Source organism: Anneissia japonica, unplaced genomic scaffold, assembly GCF_011630105.1.
Source record: "Anneissia japonica isolate Jap-2015-1 unplaced genomic scaffold, ASM1163010v1 scaffold1776_len382430_cov169, whole genome shotgun sequence".
NCBI classification, from domain to species: domain Eukaryota; kingdom Metazoa; phylum Echinodermata; class Crinoidea; order Comatulida; family Comatulidae; genus Anneissia; species Anneissia japonica.
The window spans coordinates 12558-28725 of NW_022713301.1; the positions used below are offsets into that span (position 1 = coordinate 12558).

Genomic DNA, 16168 nt, shown 5'->3' on the forward strand with positions numbered 1-16168 from the left:
CACTCTACAAATCACGCCCTCATTCAGACGATTGAGAAAATAACAGCGGCGATTGACAACCAATTATTTGTTGTTGGAGTCTTTCTCGACCTATCTAAGGCGTTTGATTCGATAGATCACAAAGTTCTTCTACAAAAACTACCTTATTGTGGCATCAGAGGTCTTGTACTTAAATGGTTTTGTAGTTATTTGTGGAGTGGAAGAGAACAATCTGTAGCTTTAGATAATATACAGTCTGAAAGAAAGTTGGTAAAGTATGGAGTTCCCCAGGGATCTATCCTGGGTCCATTGTTATTTTTACTATTTGTCAATGATATGCCTTCAGTATGTACCAAAACTCAATTAATAACATTTGCAGATGATACCAATGTTTTCTTAAAACATAGTAACATAAATGAAGCATTCGATATAATGAATGAGGAGTTAAAACGCTTAAATATGTGATTTAAAGCAAACAAGCTTACTGTTAATACCAACAAAAACTAAATTGATGGTGTTTAGAGTGGTAGAAATACAATTATTAACACAGCGCATGTCGAACTCGTCATTGACCAAGATATTATTCAGAGAGTAGACAAAATTAAATTCCTTGGTATCACTCTTGATGAAAAAATTAATTTTTCTCAACATGTAAATGTTATTGCTAGTAAGGTGTCTGCAATTATTGGAGCAATGAATCTCCTTAAAAATCTGCTACCATATCACATACTGCTTACTATTTATAAGTCTCTTGTCCTTCCTATTATAACGTATGGGATCACGATATGGGGTTCTGGTAGCATGACAAACTTAAATAGAATCCATGTATTACAGAAGAAAGCACTTAGAATCGTATGTAATGTAGGCCTACATTATCTACACCCATCTGCTCAACTTTTTGTTAAAACCAATACTTTAAACATATTTGATTTATACGAAAAAAATGTAGCCAACTTAATGTTTTTATATGATAAGGGTTTATTACCAGAATCTTTTGATTTGTTGTTCCGTACACTTGACTCGTACCATAATCATAATACACGATATAAGCAAAAACTTGTTATCGACTTAAAACGCACAAATGTTGGCCGACAAGGGATCTCGTATATAGGGCCTAAGGTGTGGAACAACATATCAAGCAATGTAAGAGCATGTGCTAAAATTTCACTATTTAAGAACAAAATGAATAATATTTATCATGAAAGTTATAAGATGAAACGGTACCACTGCCAGGAAAAACTTTATAATAAAAATTTATATTACAACAAAGATACACATTTGCAGGGGTCCCAAGTTGGAAAAAGGCAATTCGTGAAGCAGGGGTGGAGCCAGTGCAGTGGGAGGGAACAGGGGGAACACCCATCTCTTGGGGAGAAAATCCACAATTCCACATTTAGAACTCCCGATCTACGGCCAATTTGTTTCCGTCTTGCGGGCATCTGATACCAATTTAATTGTTATTTAGGGCCTACCATGTTGTATATTTGCCTTTACAGCATTATTATTTATTATTATTATTATTATTGTTATTATTATTTATATATACATACATATATATAAATATTATATATATATGTATGTATGTATGTACTGTCTCTTATACACATCTAGATGTGTATAAGAGACAGGCATTATCCTGTGCCTGGTGACGGAAAAGGTCATAGGCACATCTGATAGCGTTGTATACCGAATTGCACAGGTAACATGATATAAGGGCCAATGGCCTATATTGGTGATGAATGAATCCCTATTCAGGGGAACGATGAACTGAACTAAAGAAAGAACCAAGAATATAACATTTTAAAATGTAACAACTAAAATTTGTAAAATGGAACCAAATATACATAAAATAACTATAAAACATTCTCAATAAGATACTTTCAGAAAGTGCACATAACAAGGATTACGATGACGAAGACAATGACGATGATGATGATGATAATGACGACGATGATAATGCTTTTACTTCTATAGCGCAAGCTAATGAGGTCCCTATATCCTTCAACACCTAACAAAACCGAAGAACATACCAAACATGTAAAAGCAAATGAAAAAAAAGATGAAGGTAGAATATCAGTCTAGCTACCAAAGTCCATGCGCTTATATCTGGACAACAGGCTAAGTAGAGAAATGCTTAGAAGAGTAAAGAAATTTCCCTTGCGGTAACAAGACCTAAGGATTTCTAAAACCTTGAAAATGGCATGCCAACTGGGTTATGAAGAAGCAACAAACGTAATTACTAACAAACTACAGTATGCTTCACTTGATGCCTAAGGTCTATCTTGGCCATCCACAGCAGGGCCGTCGGAACCGCACCGGCAGCACCGGCTTTGGCCGGACCACTTTTTATCAATTTTATTACTTTTTTAAAATAATTATATACTGATACCTATAAATTATACGAATTAGGCTAATTATTAATGTCTTTTTAATGTTATTAAATTTAAACAAAAACCCAACATGCACTCTGTCTCTTATACACATCTATACCACTGCTAAGGGGACCATATGTCCCTCTCCGCCGGCAATGTGATGGTTCGTGAGTTCCAACCCCCAGCTCCATCCAACTTGGGAGTAGGCCTATATGGTACCTACGTTTTGACAATGGCTGATAGTCAAAGTACAAGAGATGTTGACATAAAATGTACGCACAACTTCTTTATGCAGCATTGCAAGGGGCGTTCAAGAAGAATCGATTTTAAAGTCCATTAATTTGTAGAAAATACATACACATTTTATTTCTCCCTGAAGAATTGTAGCCTATCTCCCCAACGCCGGGGGGGGGGGGAGCTCTCCTCGACGGAGAGCCTGCCCCTTCCCCTCCCTCTGCTGGCGTCACCCCTGAGGTGCAAATCGGAATCGTTCACGACAGATGAAACATTGTCCATATTTGTAGCTCTATTGTAAAATGAGACTCCTCCTTACACCAAAATAAGAGTAGCAAAAAAGCAATTGCTGTGGTACAGTATACCTGTCAAACAGGATAGCTAAAGTTCCTCTTCAAAGCCTCCTTCACACTGCACTGAGAATTATCAAAAAACATAAAACGACCATTATCGATACTTTTACAATATAGGCCTAATATGATTGAGGACGGAATTAATATATCATGAAATTGGTGTAGGCCTAATGTCTGATAATTCCATGGAATCTCAAATGTAAACACATTTTACATTTAAAAAAATGCAAAAATTTGGTTATCTGGTATTATTATAAATTTTGATTTCGATTTCGATTTCGATTTCGATTTATTAAAAAAAAACCACATTTATATTCACTGTAAAATTAACAATAGAAATTTTAATGTTGGCCTATGCCTAAAACACTTTTGGCCCCGTCCAATCAGAAAAATGTATTTTGATGACGTCATTGAAAATGCAAAAAGTTTCCCACAGAAGTTCTTTTGTCCCAAACCTCCTTAAAACATTAAAAAAATCATTGCAATATGAACTTGTTTTGGTATTACAATGAAAACTGTCATCGTCCAATCAGAAAACAGTACAAAAATGACCTCATATAGATTTGGAAATGGTTTTATTGAATTCTACGGGTATGAAAACCTCTAAATAAGTCTTGTATTCGCTTAGATTTGCTTCTGTAATGAGTTATTAATTTTGGCACACTTTGACTTCAGTCTGGCCCACTGTGCGTCGTAAATATTCAGTCTGACTACGGACGTTGGTACAACGTCACGACTTGTTACTGGCCCGACGTCAGCAAACTACTAAAAAGATGGTTGGGTACTACCGTTGGCCCAACGTTGACTAGAGGTTGTAAACTGTAAGACGTTGTCTCAACGTCACAGTACGTTGTTGGCCCGATATTGGTAAACGTTTGAAATGGTGGTTGGTTAAAACCGTTGGCCCGACGTTGGTTAGAGTTTGTAAATATTAGGATGTGATAACAGACGTTGTCGCAACGTCAGAGTACTGCGTTGGCCCGACGTCGGTAAACGTTAGTAAAGGGTGGTTACAACCGTTGGGCCGACGACGTTGGTTAGAGGTTGTAAATATTAGATGTAATTAAAGACGTTGTCGTACTTTGTTGGCCCGACGTCGGTAAACGTTTGAAATAGACGTTGGTTACAGGGCCGTCGGAACCGCACCGGCAGCACCGGCTTTGGCCGGACCACTTTTTATCAATTTTATTACTTTTTTAAAATAATTATATACTGATACCTATAAATTATACGAATTAGGCTAATTATTAATGTCTTTTTAATGTTATTAAATTTAAACAAAAACCCAACATGCACTTGTTTTGTATTGTCTATGTACACTTTAACATTTAAATTTGTTTGACTGCCAATCCTTAAATTTAGTAATTAGCCTGAGATTGATTTTGAAAATGTTTAAAATAAATATAAAATAACTATTTATAAAACTGTGGGGTTGGAGTCAGGCATATTGTCGTCGCCACACGAAGGTATATTCGTCAAGCCGTCCCTAATTACTTGCAATCAAAATTTATGCCCCTAAAGTGGGCCATTCATTTTTAAGTATGCATGTGGCCGATGCGATTCCGACGTAATCGGTATAAGGCCTAACATAAGCAAACACAGCACTTAATGAAAAAAAAAACTCATCTACAGCGTGATAATAATCCTCTTTAGCATTATGTACAATGGATATTTAAGCCTTTAATATATCTCTTTTTTGAATATACTGTAGGTCTAATGTTTTCTTGCATAATTACTAACTTGAGAGATTTGAAATGCGTTACTACACCAGTTGGCTGGTTAAAAGGTGTGGTGATGGGGGCAGGGTCCAGGGGCAGAGGTCTGGTAGGAGTCGAAAACTCGCAAAATAAGCTGTTTTTATGTGCTTTTTAACAAATTAACCAAGGTTTGTTATTTTTTGGGTGGGGGTTATGGGGGCGAATAATTGGAGGGCGTGCCCTGTCTCTTATACACATCTAGATGTGTATAAGTTCCGACGACTATGAGTTACCACCGTTGGGCCGACGTTGGCCAGAGGTAGTAAATATTAAATGTGATTACAGACCTTGTTTCAACGTCACAGTACGCTGTTGGCCCGACGTCGGTAAACGTTTGAAATTAACTTCTAACCAACGTCACCAACCTCCACTAACGTTGGGCCGACGTTGGTTAGAAGTTGTAAATTTCAAACGTTTACCGAAGTCGGGCCAACAGAGTACTCTGATGTTGCGACAACGTCTATAATCATACATATATTTACAACCTCTATGAAACGTCGGCCCAACGGTGGTACCCAACATCTATTTCAAACGTTTACCGATGTCGGGCCAACAAGGTACTTCGACGTTGCGACAACGTCTATAATTATATATATTATGGAGGTTGGTCACAACCGCTTGGCCGACGGTTGTAATATTAGATGTGATTATAGACGTGGTCGCAACGTCACAGTACGCTATTGGCCCGACGTCGGTAAACGTTTGAAATGGAGGTTGGTTACAACTGTTGGTCCGACGTTGGTAAGAGGTTGAATAAATATTAGGATGCGATTATAGACGTTGTCCCAACGTCACGGTACTTTGTTGGCCCGACGTCGGTAAACGTTACGTTAGTGGAGGTTGGTGACAACAGTTGGGCCGAGGTTGGTTAGAGGTTGTAAATTTCAAACGTTTACCGACCTCGGGCCAAAAAAAAATGAAAACAAAATTGGTTCGTGTGGGAATTGAACACACAACGACCAGGTTTCCCATAACATGATTAGTCTATTTTTTTTTTCTAATTTGCATAATGAATTTTTCAAAAATATTTGTTTATTTAAAAAAAAGTGCGTAAGTTTTGGAAATGGTAACAATCAAAAATCGATTATAAATTTAATTCTACATTTTTAGACAGAAAAATAAACCCTCTTGGCCCACGGCCCATTTTTTACACCATGACCATGCGTAATATTAACCTGTAATGTATATATACAAAGAATTTTTTCTAGTAGGATTAGAGTTGACTAACTGGTACTTGGTGTGGTACTAGGTTTATCGCATTTATGGCTTAGGGGCCGCGGTTTACCTCCCTCCGTTTAGTCATGCTGGATCAGGAGTAGTAAACTCGGCGATCGTGGGTTCGATTCCCACACGGGGCAAATTTTTTTATATTTTTTCATTTATTTTTTATTTTTATTTTTTTATATTTTTGAAGGTCATGGGTTCGATTCCCACACGAGCCTATTTTTTTTTTAAATGCAGTTTAGTTGATGGTGGATAATGACTAGCAAACATGGAGGTTGTGTGTTCGATTCCCACACGAACCAATTTTTTTTTTCTTTAAGGCAGTTTAGTTGATGGTGGATATTGAATGTATTGTACTCGTTGAACAAACAACAACTTGTCATGTCCGAGCCTAGGCCGTCATGGAAGCTCACTGGCTCCTGTGTAATTTATGTTGAGCCAACTGCAGACGAAAAGGTTACAATCTTTTCACAGATAAGCTGGGAGAAAGTTTTAGACAGTGCCCATCAATGGAAGGATTTTAATACTGAGGAACGGAAGTTAACGAAGTCTTTGGCTTGCTTAACCATTTTTCTTCGATCGTCGCTTCCAATCGTTTAGGTGCGTCTAGCCTAAAGAGGACCTACATAGCAGGTCGAGATCCATGAAAAGTTACCCGTATTTGCACTAGTAATTAAAATTGTTTATTGAGCCGATTAATCACACTGATAAACAATTGTACTACATTCGGCTGATGCATTGAAAGTTTAGAGAGTCCTACTTAATTTTTCACAATTCGGCAACTTATTTGATCAAAAGAAAATTACATCTTTCCTGGTAATGAACTAATACAGTTTGAAAGAAAAGAAATATTGAATCACAGTGGAATTATTACTTTTTTCGGAGTTTGTTTCATATTATGTCAATCTATCGGTGTACCTCATTGATTATGGATAGGCCTACATGTTTTTCGTGAGGAAACGAAATGAGCACCCTTTCTTGTTAGCTGTGTTTTCTTTTCGTGCTCCGATAAGACACAGCAAATTATATTTCGTAGAGAGAGAAGCGTTCGAGAATTCTGTAGTGTAATTTAGTTATTTGAGAAAGTTAACACGGTTGTTCTATGAGTATTGAGCAGTTCAACCGGTTAATTGATATTTCAACATTCAGGCTGTCATCTGAGTTGAGTATACCGAGTTGAGTTGAGCTGTAATTTGAATCTGGGATGGTGAGTTTAAGTACTGATTATACGAGTTAAAAGTATTGAGAATTAATTAGTTAAAATTACGCTAATCTATATTATCGCGTTAAAAGGTTTGAGCATCTTGAGTTATGTAGTTTCTTGTATTTTGTATTCGATAGGTTCGAACGACTTGTTGGAACACAATACACTTTTAGATCAAACATAACAGCTTTTGAGTTTTTGTCAGCTTGAATACCGAAACAACATGGAATTATGCGATGACGACTAGTTTTGCAGGATTTACCCTCCTACCAGATGGTAACTTTTTATATAGAATGCTTAAAGATTTTGAGTAATATCGTTGATTATTTATTGCATTTTATCCACTTTCCATTTTGTTTAACTATTTTCTAGCTCTTTCATTTTCCTGCTGGATTTGCTATAGCCTCCTAAGTCACTTTTTCTCAAACTATTAAACCAACCATACCAGCCATAAGTTATTGCACTTTCAAAACAGATGAGTAAACTAACTTACGCATTAGGCTACATTGAATGAGCGCAGTATCCTGAGAAAGTCTTGACATTCATTCCTTAACCAAAAGTGGTACAGCTATGTTGTTCTTTCCAGTTATGTTGATCTTCATTCATCTTTAGTGTCAACTTGTTCCACCAATTCAAGTTAATCTCGGGAGTCCTTAACAATAAGAAAATGGAACGATCTGTCTTTGAAATTTACTATGGCATGTATTACCCGTGGATTTGATAAAGTTTGTCTATGCCAATAATGGAATTTGATGGTAGGCCTAATAATGGGATGTAGAGATAATCTCTGGACTCATCAGAAACTATTGAAATTCAGTACAGAACGCCGCTAAATGTAAATATTCAAAGGCACGGACGAATGTTTAATACATATTTAATAATTGTTTTCCATAAATAGGACCTAAAATACACATCTTTTAAAGTAAACCTTGAATAATTATCACTCAGAAATACAAGTAAAATTAGGTAGTAAAATTTGATAGCAGGCCACTAAAATCCATTGTAAGTATCCATTTAAAATTCATACACCGATTGTTTGAAGTTGTTTTAAATATTATCTGATTTCAAAGAAAATAATTTATGTTAAAATAGTGCTTTTTAATGATTCCAAGAATGATCCATTTGTGATGAACTGAATGTTCTGGATGTTTACGGTATAACAAAGATACTAGAAATACAAGATAGAGCACTCGCATAGCAAAAATGACGCGGAATTGGTCCAGACGTACAGGGCGCCCTTCTCTTTTTATAATGCAAGTTTTCTATACTTGGTCCAGACGTACAGGGCGCTCTTCTGTTGAACTGAACTGAACTTTATTGGAACACTTTTGTGGCAGTGGCACACACCTTCTGGTGGTGCATCCAAATAACAAGCAACATTTCACAAAATACAAAGAAAAGATAAAAAAAACAATCAAGTATCAAAAAAACGAATCAAAATGATAGAAAGTAAACATTAATTAGTACGATGGACGGAATATTCAATGACTATGTGCTGCCCAAATCTACAAGGCGGAGCCCAGTCGAATTGAGCAGTCTAAGTTTCAGAGAATTACTCAATTACAATCAGTACTGTTGGTCTTAAATTTGAAACACATCTAAAAAAGGTCCTTGTCATTTGAAGAATTACAACCATAACTACCAAAAGTAATAATAATTTGTTTCTTCCTTTCCTTTTCCTTTCTTTTCCTTTTCTCTTTCTTCTTTTTTTTTTCTCCCCGCCCTTCTTTTCTCCCCTTCCCCTCTTAACCCCACTTTTTTAAAACAATTCAAATGACAAGGAGAAATTTAGATGTGTAATAAAATAATAAATAATGATAACAATAAATAAAGGCTTAATAAACAACTTAATGACTACAAACCTAACTACTACAGTAACAAAAAACTAAAATACAGTTTAATTTGTTTAGGAGGGTAATGTAGATAGCATCAAAGATCTACTAGTTTATGCATTAATTAAATATTCTTTACAATGGAAATCAAAAATTTGTCGTAATGTTATATTTTCTATATACATATCATCAAGCATAATGTGACGTTTTTTCCACGAATGGAGGAAAACTTTATCACTAATCAGAGTAGGTCATACGAATCTGCACTTTTGTGTCTGTCATTTTGTTTTAATTTATTTATACCTACTTGTTTGTATCTTGTGGATAATGGCAACGATGTCAACCCCTGCAAAAGGAGGTTATGTATTCACAGTTATGTAACGGTGGCAGAAATTGTTCACAGCCATTTAGATATGGTACACCGTCACTCCATTGTTTTTGGAACTTTTTAGTACACGAAATGTGCAGTGTAAAGATTCTTGTGTCTATTTCACAAATACATACACGGTAAGAATTATATTCAATACTCCACTCTCCAGCTTCCGCCCCTTGTTTTATAAAAACTCTTAGTTTTTACGTTTTTAAGAGAAAGGTGAACAAATTTAGGCATATAGACGGAAGCTGGGTCGCCGAGGGAGCATGCCCTCTTTTTGTCTGTTGTTCAGGCTGACACGTCACAAGATATTTTTCTTATCCGAGTCTGTGCCTTAATTCTATTTTCCAGCCCTGCATTTTTACAGAATCTGCATTCTATTTTTGTTTGAATTTAAAAATATCTCTTCTCTTTATTTCTATTCTGAACTGGATTCCTTTTCTGTTGGTTTTGTATTCAATTCTTCCTTTTTTGCGCACTTAGGCTGTCACTGATTTCTTAGCACATAGAGACATTTTTTTAATATGCGCTTTAAACAAGTAGGGCCTATATCTCCATTACCATTTGAAATAAAGCAAATAAAAAATGTCACTTTGAATTGAATTAAAATTGATTAGAATAAAAATCTACGCTTCATTACTAGTTTTATTTTTCCTGATCTAACATTTTACATTAGGCCTACTGTCAGCTTGTGTCATAATATTGTGTGCTATTCACAACCATCGTATAAAATGCGTTCACTACAAATAAGTCACGTGGCTCCATATAGAAATATGCCGGGGGTCCGACATGTCCGGTTCTGGTTCTGGTGGGTAAAGCCGACCTCTTTAATGATTCCAAGTGCAGGAATAGGAGGGGTAGAAACAGAGTTAAATGAGAGGAAAGATCCACCACCGCAGTTTAAGACGCACAGCGTCAGTCATGAGCAAGCTTGCCTCAGCAGAAAGTCCCGGATATGAGGCGAGCGGTGACAAAATAAATTTATATTAATATCATTATTAATTTAGTTTTATTAATTTATCATTATTATATTTAAATCAATTATTATGTGTATTCAAACCTTCCTGCTTATCATCAGCAGTTAATAGTAATATGACAATTGTAGGTTCTTTCTCTGTATATTCTTTTTTGAGAATATACCCCTGGCATATTTCTGGATGGAGCCACGTGACTTATTTGTAGTGAACGCATTTTAAACGAAGGTTGTGAATAGCACACAATATTATGACTCAAGCTGACAGTAGGCCTAATGTTAAATGTTAGATCAGGAAAAATAAAACTGGTAATGAAGCGTAGATTTTTAATCTAATCAATTTTAATTCAATTCAAAGTGACATGTTTTAGCCTCTCACTAGCAGTCTTCTTATTGGTCAGTTTATCTATCCAATCACCATCCAGCTTGTGTTTTAGCCTTTCACCCATTGGTCAGTTTACCACCATCCAGCCTCTCTACCCAAACATATAAGTATTTCCCTGTTTGGAGTGTCTGCAGATATTATTCTCCTGAAGACGATTGAAGCATCTCAATCGAAACACCGAGACTTTCTCAACAACAACAGTTCTTTTCAGAACTACTTACGTGGTGTACCGCAAGCTTCAACATATATATTATTTCTTTGCCATGCAAACCTTTAAGCAATACACAACACCTTTCTCAAAGGTTAGTATAAGTATATGTTAAATATATCATAATGAACCTAAATCGTATTTAATGGCAGTTTATATTTAAAATTTACTTCCAAATTGAGAGAATAAAAACATTAAATAAAGTAAAATGACAAGAATACAAGATACCAACATAGAATGAATATAAATAAACAAAAAATTAGATCAAAGATTAAAATAAACTTGTACAGAGACAGTATTTTACATAACAGGATTCCTATTTTTTTTTTTTTTACTAAGCGTCTGTGTTTATATTCATTAAAGTAAATAACATTGCTGTGAGCCGGGTGGGGTCTTGTAAAAAGGAAGAACTCCAAAAATTGAGTGAGTTTACAGCTCATCGTCGGCCTCGCGTATCTAATAGTTAAGCAAGCTTGTGACGTCTTTGTCACAATTTATTTTTGACCACTCCTGTTCTTCAGCCTGTGCAAACAGCAGAAAAATTATCATTCCCAAAATCTGGAGGCAGGCTGTAATTGTAAACATTAAAGACCATTGTCCAAGTACATTCTGAAAGTAAGAATAAAACAGCTGTCTCTTATACACATCTAGATGTGTATAAGAGACAGATCTATACTTGGTCTAGACGTACAGAGCGCCCTTCTGCTGCTAAGTAAATCCAGACATACGCCGTGCCCTTCTCTTTCCGCTAATGATGGAAACTGTTCTGCGATTTTTAAGTCTGTCATTTCTACTTTTTTTGTAAGAGAATAAAAACATTAAATAAAGTAAAATGACAAGAATAAAAGATACCAACATAGAATGAATATAAATAAACAAATAATTAGATCAAAGATTAAAATAAACTTGTACAGAGACAGTATTTTTCATAACAGGATTCCTATTTTTTTTTTTTTTTTTTTACTAAGCGTCTGTGTTTATATTCATTAAAGTAAATAACATTGCTGTGAGCCGGGTGGGGTCTTGTAAAAAGGAAGAACTCCAAAAATTGAGTGAGTTTACAGCTCATCGTCGGCCTCGCGTATCTAATAGTTAAGCAAGCTTGTGACGTCTTTGTCACAATTTATTTTTGACCACTCCTGTTCTTCAGCCTGTGCAAACAGCAGAAAAATTATCATTCCCAAAATCTGGAGGCAGGCTGTAATTGTAAACATTAAAGACCATTGTCCAAGTACATTCTGAAAGTAAGAATAAAACAGAGTTACGAGCCAGGCTAAATTGAAAGTTTTAAATTTGTTTATAAACTTTTTTCTCTATGAAATTCACAGATTTTTGAAATACAATCATTTAGATAATTGTATTTCCCAACATTATATGCATAGTTCCAAAGAAAGGCAGGCCTTCGGATCAAGATGGTATCACCCATACTTCGACCAAAAATTGTACCTATTAGGCCTATTATGTAAAATCTTGTCTCCAGCTATGAATGAAACAAACGGAATGGTAGGCATAATGATGGTGTTGTTGAAGATGATGGTTATGGTGATGGGGATAATGATGGTGCTGTCGATAATGACCATGATGGTGCAGCTGATAGTGAAGGTAATGGTAACGACGATTCCGGTGGCTATAATTGTGATGGCGATTACGCTAATATAAACAACAATAACAGTAGCAGCAACAGCAACAATAATGAATAATGATAATAATAATAATAATAATAATAATAATAATAATAATAATAATTAATAATAATAATGTCAATTTCATATGCGCATAAGCCCCAACCCACCCCATCCCATAGCACTCCCGCCACAAATAAATCTTTAAAAAAAAACAAAGGTCATCAGAAAACACAAAATAACCCATTAAAACCACCTAAAATAAGTATAAAATATGATATAAAGCTAGACTACTGCACGCACTCCAGGAAAAACTAATTGATATATTAATAATAATAATAATAATAATAATAATAATAATAATAATAATAATAGGCCTTATAATAATAATGTTATAATTATATATTGCACATTGCCCCAGGCGCTTTACAAAGAAATAATAATTATAGGCCAACCAAGAAAATACAAATAACAATAAAATAAAATAAAAAATAATAATCATAATAACAATGAGACTAAACTACTCCTATTCCTTAAACTAATTAATGGTTGGCCGTTGACTCCGAGGAGCTCATCCGCCCTTTGTACATTTACTTACATCGTCTTGTGTTAATAATCCGAGGAAAGATGGTCCAGCAAATCCAGTAATGCTGGACACTGTTAATACAATTCCTGATATAATTCCCGAATACACTGGAGAAAGGTCCATAGAGTTGGATAAAATTCCACTTACGATTCCATAAAGTCCAAAGATAGTTATAAGAAGACCTCCGACTATGTACACACTTTTGCCAGCATATCCAAGAAGAATAAGACAGGTAGCTGGTACTCCAAGTGCTTCAATTGCAGCGTAAATCAATAATTAAAAGATTTATAAGTTGAATAAAGCAGATTTCCAGAAAATCCAATAATAATATTACATTCTCACATCAACTAGGTCAGTCAGTCACTCAGCAGACAGTCATTGCCTTCATCCATTAATCCTTCTATATATTCATCCATCCATCCGTCGCGCTGTTTCCATCCACCCATCCATCCTTCATTCATCCATTCATTTATTCATAAAAAATAACGTTATTGCACAAAGGATATAGGCAACAAAGAAATAAATACCCATATAAGCAGAACATACATGTTTTACAGGTAGCAAAAAAAATATATATAAAAATTATTAAGAATATTATAAAAGCAAATTAGAAATATCTTTTAATTTTAAATATAATTAGTTAGACCTATTAATGATGGTAAAGGAGCAACAATACAGATGTTTTAAAATTGTATAAACAATTGTTAATTTTTAAGAATTTATCAAGCAAAGATTGAAAAAAATAGTAATTAAGAATGACAAATAGTTCAGACTGCAGACACAAAGAAAACTTGAAAAAAGGGAGATTTATTGCATAGAACGTTAAGGTGAATTAATCCAAGTTTGTTCGATTTTTGGCATGGTAATTACATTATAAATGATATCTATCCATCCATCAACCAACAAATTACTCAATCAATCAATCAATAATTATCATTCAATATATCAACAAATCAATTATTATACCAATCAATTAATAAATCAATAGATTACCGTTAATGTTATGAAGAAATTAATGTCTTCATTGTGTTATTTATTTATTTTAACACTGTATACACATGTATTCAAAACCCTGTTTCTCAAAGTGTTTCATTACACACACTAATTATACATATACTCTCGATTCAGCGGCGTGGCGCTTAGCGAAAATAATCAGGTTCGGTACATCGCTTTTTCAAGAGCGACGCTTATTCGAACATTTACGGTACTCTTTTAATTATTCACAATGAATGGTTTAAGTCCTACAGTATAACGCACACTACTATGCTGTTTATAATAAAAGATTAATTGCATTTTTCTAAAGTTAACAAATGATAGAGGATATTTCTTACTTAAAATTGCACATAGTTTTCGTGTATTCAAGGCACTAAGGTATTCACGCTGAATAAGACAATCCACTAAAAAACCACTTGGGAAATAAATCACAAGTTGAGCAATGCCTGTCAAGAGCAGCAAAACACCAATCTAACAATTGAATAAAAATTAAAGAAAATTGTTAATGAAACAAAAACATTTAACATACACATAATCTGTTTCGATTGACATTGATACGGGCATGCGCATATACTAAGAATATGAAAAAAAACCCCTTATTGTTCAATTTAAACAATGAAATATTCTTTTACAATTAATTATATGTTGTGAAAGTCCAAAGAGACACATAAGCATAACAAATAGTTTTTCAATAAGCGACGTAGTTTGAACTGCGTATGCCCGTACCGAAGGTCAATCGACAAAAACATTTAGCATACACATAATGTTTCGATTGAAATTGATACGGGCATGCGCATTTTATACTAAAAAGTGGCTTATTGACGGCTAATTCCAGTATTAAATTGCATTTTTATTAACTTTATTTTTTAATTTTCAATGAAAACTAGGAATCCATTTGGCCAATTTCGATTTGTGTGTTGCTGTGCGTTTCAATCGATATAGGCCTAACGGCTTTAAACGAGAGTGATTCCATTAGTGCGTTTTCGGTTGTGTTGCGTGAATTAATGCAAAAGGGCCTTTAAAAATGCTCGTGATGGAATCACTTTTAAAAAAGTACTTAACGCCAACGCAACCGGAGCCGAAACCATAACTGCAACCGGACACATAAACTCTTGACTGAAATCCATTTGTCCGGTTGCGATTGCAGCTAGTCCGTTTGCAGTGCGGTGCGTTTTATTCGATATATCTGTTTGTGCAGTTAGTGTAGTTTAGTATATAAAAAACGGACGTGCTGTCTACACTGTATTTTGTATCGAATTTTCATCCATCATCTCATCATCGCCGATACCAAATTTCGCCGACAGGACGTTTCACCGACTGGACGATTCGCCTACAGCTAACTCGCCTACAGCCAATTCGCCACCAACCAATTCGCCGACAGACACTTACGCCCGTATTCTTAAAACAAACTTTAGTCGAACTTCGAACTAGAACTTCATTTAGTGCTAGTTGCATCTTTAACTTCAATTTGTATTCACAAACAATGTAGTCGAAGTGTTAACTACGACTAAATCAAGTTCTAGTTTTAGTTCAACTGAAGACGACTGGCAAGCCACGACTATCAAACTAACCAATGAAAAGGGCGAACTTTAATAGCAGACGAAATTTTAAAGATCCGGTACCGCGGATGAATATAAAGCTGCCGTCTGTGGTTCAAAAACGTATTTCCTCATAATTCATAATAGACCATCATTCCCTTAATTAATTTTCTATAATAATAACTATATTAGTTGTTAACATATTAGAATAGAGAATTTGAATAGACACTGAAAGTTTGCTTTCTTTGGAGAACTATTATAGTTGAGCCCGAGCAAGGGCGGCGCCATCTTTGTTGTTGTTATTGTGAAGCTACGTGATCGCAACGCGAGGGGATTTCGTGCAAATCAGGAACTATCGCATGTGTGGCCAGCAAAACATGCTAATTTCTCCTTCTGGAAGCTAAACTTGATGTCTCTTTTGTTTAACACACCGAAGATATATCAAACCTACTTATACAATCGTTTTTATTCATTTAACTTTATCGTAAGTTACAAAAAGCACGTTTTCATTGGGGTAAATATTTCAAGTCGGCGA

At 35.1% G+C, this 16168-nt stretch overlaps 1 protein-coding gene across 1 annotated transcript; it reads right to left on the minus strand.

Annotated features, from left to right (window-relative positions):
• Window positions 1-11724: 11724 nt before the first annotated feature.
• LOC117108418 (solute carrier family 17 member 9-like) lies at window positions 11725-15222 on the minus strand. Its single transcript, XM_033250432.1, has 4 exons — window positions 15181-15222; window positions 14434-14566; window positions 13115-13353; window positions 11725-12132 (listed from the first exon to the last, which is right to left on the minus strand). The coding sequence occupies exons 1-4, from the start codon at window positions 15220-15222 to the stop codon at window positions 11980-11982; spliced, it is 567 nt and encodes a 188-aa protein (XP_033106323.1). The 3' UTR covers window positions 11725-11979.
• Window positions 15223-16168: the final 946 nt, after the last annotated feature.

Bases quoted from the DNA above. Each gene is read 5' to 3' on its own strand.
- LOC117108418 (XM_033250432.1), bottom strand. From the start codon at position 15,222: ATGGATTTCAGTCAAGAGTTTATGTGTCCGGTTGCAGTTATG. The intron at 14,567-15,180 runs GTTTCGGCTCCG...TTCAATTGTTAG, and splicing joins TGTGTCCGGTTGCAGTTATG to ATTGGTGTTTTGCTGCTCTT. The intron at 13,354-14,433 runs GTAAGAAATATC...CTGCAATTGAAG, and splicing joins AAAACTATGTGCAATTTTAA to CACTTGGAGTACCAGCTACC.